General features: G+C 35.2%; 1 protein-coding gene across 1 annotated transcript; it reads left to right on the top strand.

Moving 5' to 3' along the window:
• Positions 1 to 307: 307 nt before the first annotated feature.
• Positions 308 to 5,692, top strand: LOC113238260. The gene is made up of 4 exons (XM_026475069.1): positions 308 to 587; positions 1,612 to 1,785; positions 2,217 to 2,355; positions 4,970 to 5,692. The coding sequence occupies exons 1-4, from the start codon at positions 474 to 476 to the stop codon at positions 5,152 to 5,154; spliced, it is 612 nt and encodes a 203-aa protein (XP_026330854.1). The 5' UTR covers positions 308 to 473; the 3' UTR covers positions 5,155 to 5,692.
• The last annotated feature ends 36 nt before the right edge of the window (positions 5,693 to 5,728 follow it).

Below are 5,728 nucleotides of genomic sequence, written 5' to 3'. Positions count from 1 at the left end.
TCTACCCACAGACCTGAAAAGTGTTAGAAACGATGAAACGTTTTGTACCCGATTAAAAATCCTTTTCTTGGGTATTGAATTGTACAGTGTCGATGAGTTTCTTTTGAAACAATTTTAATTTTATTTTATTCGACAAGCAGTAGTTATACTACTTTATTTTATATTCATTATTATCATTATTATTTTATTACTGACGATCATAGTTATCCCTTGACATTGTATTTCCAATTGTAATATTGTGACATTGATAACATGAAATAAACGATTCTATTCTATTCTTATTTCCATGCGTAACAGCGAAAAAGCCTTGCTTCTTTCGCGTCCACTTGTACTCCAGACGCAGGTTGCAGAACTTTTCTATAAATTCCTAATAGTGCATACAGTATTAGGCTCCAGTTGCTGGAAATCTGGAAATTAATTAGTTGCCGTCGTCAAGAAATTAATGATATCAAGGAAGTAAAAAAAACTTCTATATGGAAATGTGTTTTTCAGTGACCCAGATTTTAATAGACAACTTTCCGTGGCTGAAGAGCGCGGCGTGTCTTTCGCTCAGGCTCGGCAGCGTCATTTCGGCCCAGTTATTCATTGTGAGTATGGTTGTAATAAAGATATTATTGGTTGTTTTATGGTTTTTGCTTCGAGTATTAGGTTAGTATAAAATATTCGGTGGCGTACAGTTAGTGGTCGAAAAGGCTCGAGCCTTTTAGCCCTAAATTTAAAGCTTGCGAGTCTTTTTTAAAGGCGGACTCACAAAAGAGTTCGAAAAGGCTCGAGCCTTTTAGAACTAAATTTAAAGCTTGCGAGCCATTTTTAAAGGCGGACTCACAAATCAGTAGTTCTAAAATTGCTCACTATAAAAGGGTTTGAGGCTTTTTTTAGGCCGAGGCTTTTTTTAAAGCCTTTTTAGAAGACTGGCGTTAGCGGTCAAAAAGGCTCGAGCTTTTTAGCCTTTTTTTAAGACTCACCGCTTTATAGTGATGGCTACAATATTAATAATAATAAATGGATAATAATAAATATGTCACTACATATTCACACAACGCTATCTATTCCCAAAGTAAGCAAACTAAAGCTTGTGTTATGGATACTAGACAACCGATAAACAAACATATACATTTATAGACACAGAACAAATTATCATGTTCATTACACAAACATTTGTCCTCGGTGGGAATCGAACCCACGACCTCTGGATTAGCAGTCAGGATTACTAACCACTACGCCACGACGCCACTATTCTAAAAAGGCTTTAAAAAAGCCTAGGCCTAAAAAAAGCCTCAAGCCCTTTTTTAGTGAGCCATTTTAGAACTACTGTTTTGTGAGTCCGCCTTTAAAAAAGACTCGCAAGCTTTAAATTTAGGGCTACAAGGCTTGAGCCTTTTTGACGGCTAGCAAAAGCCATAAATACAATTAGCCTCGAGGGCTTGAGAGTTATTTAGCTTTTTAGCCTTCTAGCCATCGCTATAAAGCGGCGAGTCTTAAAAAAGGGCTAAAAGGCTCGAGCCTTTTCGACCACTACGTACAGTTGATAAATAAGTGTTCTCATTCTACCCACCATTCAGCCAATCTAGAGACATTGCCTGATGAAACCTTTTAAAATTTTGATCCCAGTTGTACTCCCTATTCTCGATACAATACTGCTTCGTGGAGCTGTCACGACGTGCACCATTGCTAGATTTTAACAAGTGGGAGGCGCTTTTGACCCTCGGCATCATGATCACTATCATCATCGTCCATGTCACGTCCTTTTCGCTCAGCGCTATGATGATGCTGGGAGCTTTGAAGGTGAGAAGAATTTCAGTGACGGTCCGCGATTGATCATCACTACTTTCGCTTTACAATGTTCATTGATACCTGAAAATTTAACTGTTGGATCACATTTTAAACAAATGTAGGGTCGATCCCCATTTTGTAAGTCTTTTCGTGCTACACCGCGAATGTAATAAGAATTAGGGCGCGTTCCCATTCTGTCGTAACGTTTTATTTATTGTTGGACGACAGTTGCGTCTAGCCTGTTCCCGTATCACGACTATCTGTCTTGACTATGTCGTGGTCGTTTATTTTATCGTTGAACGAACTTGACTATAATGCCCCAAATAAAACCCTCGGGCCTATTTACGTGAAAGTGTGATGAATAAATTACATTTATATTGTTCTTTGGTTATTTACATCCGAATATTAATAGTTTAAATTTCTAAGACTGATTGACATTTCAGGAGCGTGCGGTCATGATAAAACCATGGATAGTATTCAAGTCAGTTCAGCTCATTGTAGTGGTATTGCTGACGATGTGGGTAATCATCAGGAATTACGAAATCGTCGGGCACAAATATATTTTACACTTCCTTTGGATCGGTAAGTGTACAGTTTCTGTAGGGTTCCCAAAGAATGGAAACGGCAAAAATATGCTTTGTGGGATTGTATTGTATGACATTTTTACGGTAATGCGACAGAAAACACCTTCTTTGGGGCCAGCACAGAGTTGTCTAATTGAAATGAATACGTTTAGTACAGAATGGTTGGCTCAAAAGATTAAAAAAATGTTTAAATAATACATTCTATTTGATCTTATGCGTTATCAAAAATGCTGATTTATTTAATGACATTTAATGTATCTATTAATACATTTATTATGCAATTTACATCATAAAAACACTATTAATTACTAAATTATTATTTTAATTCTGTATATGCAAATCTTTGAATTTGTTATATAATAGTTGGTAGGTCAATGTATAATAGGTACATTATGTTAATAATGGTTCATCTTGCCTAATAACATATTTTGTATTTTTGACGTGACAAATGTTATGAGCTTGTGACGTGGCAAATAAAGCTTTTGAATCTTTGAATCAGTGGAGTTGCGTAGCGCCTTGAAGTATCTTTAGATACTTCAAGGCTCTACGCACTCTCGTACTCTACGTACTCTCTTAATTTATTAAGCGACTTAAAACATTAACCTGACAATTTTATTCGTTCTACTGAATATCATTATGTTTTATAAACATTACATTCATACATCGCCGTAAGAGACATATCGTAAAATATTTCAGGGGATCATGTTTTAGGTTTTAACCTGTTCTAAAAAATATTTACGTCCTGTTTTGATATGAAATACTGATTTTAATTAAGTTCGGTTTTAAAATTCAACATAAAACAGGACGTAAATATTTCAAAACAGTCGTGAAAAACTAAAACATGAAAAGTCGCTTACGCCCTCTCTACAATATGTACATCGACGATAGTGTTATACACTATGGTGGAGGAAAAACTTACATAAGTTTCTTGCAGGTGGCGCTATAGCAAAAACCTGCTGGGGGCTTACTATGAGCTCTTAGAGCAATCCTATTTAAGCCTGTAAGTTGGATTGCCTGTCAAATTCGTACTATGACCTCACAAAAACAATTCACTGTCCATACAGTTTACGTTCCCCATTCGAAATCCGTTCACCTTTTCTTTCATAGCAAAATCGTATCATGATGTGCCATTTGCCATGCAAGTGGCGGCCTCATCTGTAAAAATAAGCAATTCAAAAAAAGTTACTCCGTTACTTATTTTTTTTAGATTTTGTTACATTTTTAAGAAATTTCGTATAAGTTTTATTATATTTTCAGTTTTATAATTATTTCTTATCTTTATAGGCTATAACTTAGAATAATAACGCATAGAAACCTAGCCCGCACACGCTAAGTGAGGCAAATTGAAGCGCTCCCAAAGGGCCTACACGAGCGGGCGGGCCTTTAGTGCTCAAGGTCAACTTGCACCGCGAACAGCTCCAGAATTTTAGCTAAAAATGACGAAACGTGCGGTTAATGAGTGTAAAAATACGTCAGACAAACATAAAATAGATACTAACATCACATTCCACAAGGAAGTAACGCGTTTCAACTTGTATTTTTATATAAATATTCACTAAAACCGAAAATTAACCTACTACTAAAACTAGCCTACATAAATTTGATTTTTGCCTCGCTTGTGACAGTTCGTTTGATATGAAACTATCATTCTATGTAAGTCAATGATTCTATGCGTTATTATTCTAAGGGCTATACAGCCAATTGTCAATAAATAAATACTATTAACTATTGAGCGTTTTTTGAAAATTTTAGTTTGAGTTCCCATCTTTAAAGTAGTGTTGATAAATTATTGGCATGAATGTTATTGCAATTTTGAAATGGAACTTTAATAATTTTAATAATTTTATTGACCGAAAATCGTAAAATAACTTATAAATAGTGCCAAATTTGACTTTAATGCATTCAATGAAAATGCACGAATACAAGATACGTTCCAATTGTGTTATCAAATTACAAACTCACCTCATTAATTTTAATAATTTCAATGATAATGACTAGACTAGACTAGCATATAATTATGTCGTACGACAAATTGTAAAGTATGATTAAAAAGTTGCCGGTATTACAAAACAACGTAGTAACTATACGTAATCAACAACAAAACTAATAAAAAAATTTAATTATTCTCATTTTGAACACAATCGGTTAATAGTGCTTGAACGCTCCCATGATAGTACATCTGTCTATTTCTTTCATATGATTTAGTATGTACTTCCATCTCGCTCTTGTTAGATGTCAGCTAGCCAGCCAGAGACAATAATTAACGTTTAAAAAGTAAAACTCATCATCCTGGCATGACGTTCCCGTTCAACTTTGTGTAGGTCATGATACGAATTTAAGCAATTCAGTTTTACCACGTCAAGTGAATTGCATGGAACTTGGCTGGCCGCTTATAAGCTCATAGTAGGCCCCTTGGTTCGAGTCCACTCAGATCGAAGGAATTTTTCGATTTTCGTATCGGTATTGGTAATAACACTAAAGTGATAAGTTAAGATATCAGCTCGCATAAATTGCGTATTTAATTTGTTACACCTATGCTATTGCTATCGCATGCCTTTACATATGTGCCTGTGGTGCATTCTAACATTATTTGCTTTTTTTATCGGTTTCAGCGATTGAGTCCTACATGCTGATGATCGTGGCGAGCTACTACAAGGAGCTGACAGAGAACAAGGCTGAGAGCGAGCGGTTATACAGCATAGAGAAATTAGAGAGCACACCACTTTCCAGTGTTAATAGTGTTAAAAAACCAATATTAGAGATGAGCATAAGGAAGAAATTACCACACTTTTATTAAAATTACCACGCTATTAAGCGGTCACAAATCGAATTTGTGAAATCGCTGTGATTTTTATGCTAGCATGGACCAATAACTAATAATTCCATCGCTGCACTAGGTTCCTTCGCGTTTGGATACCACTTTCCACTTAACATCAGGTGGAGTGGAGTAATAATAATAATAATAATAAAGTTTATTTTTCTTCCACAAAATATAGCTAAAGATTAGTTCACAAGTTTAATTTTTAAGAACAATAATTTTGTGGGAGACTGATGCCTAAACTAAGCATAAAAATGCCTGTGCGTCAGGCCACCAGGTTCCCACCTCTCAGTAATACAAGTACAAGAAAGAAAATATTACAAGGTGTAAAATACGCTATAATCACCAATTAAGAATATTTATGTCGCTTCTCAATCCACAGAGTCTCAGAACAACTGATTAGTTACGTGTACAGTAATTTTTGTAGGTGTAACATTGTACAATAATGCTAAATATATACAATAATGTTGAATAAAAATTATTTATGAGACGACACTCAAAAGGTTTTCAGTATCATTATAAGACAAAGTTTGGAGCCATTTTTTAAGAACGC

This window comes from Hyposmocoma kahamanoa, unplaced genomic scaffold (genome assembly GCF_003589595.1).
Source record: "Hyposmocoma kahamanoa isolate Upper Pololo Valley unplaced genomic scaffold, ASM358959v1 95, whole genome shotgun sequence".
NCBI lineage: Eukaryota > Metazoa > Arthropoda > Insecta > Lepidoptera > Cosmopterigidae > Hyposmocoma > Hyposmocoma kahamanoa.
This window is presented reverse-complemented; position numbering and strand designations above follow the sequence as displayed.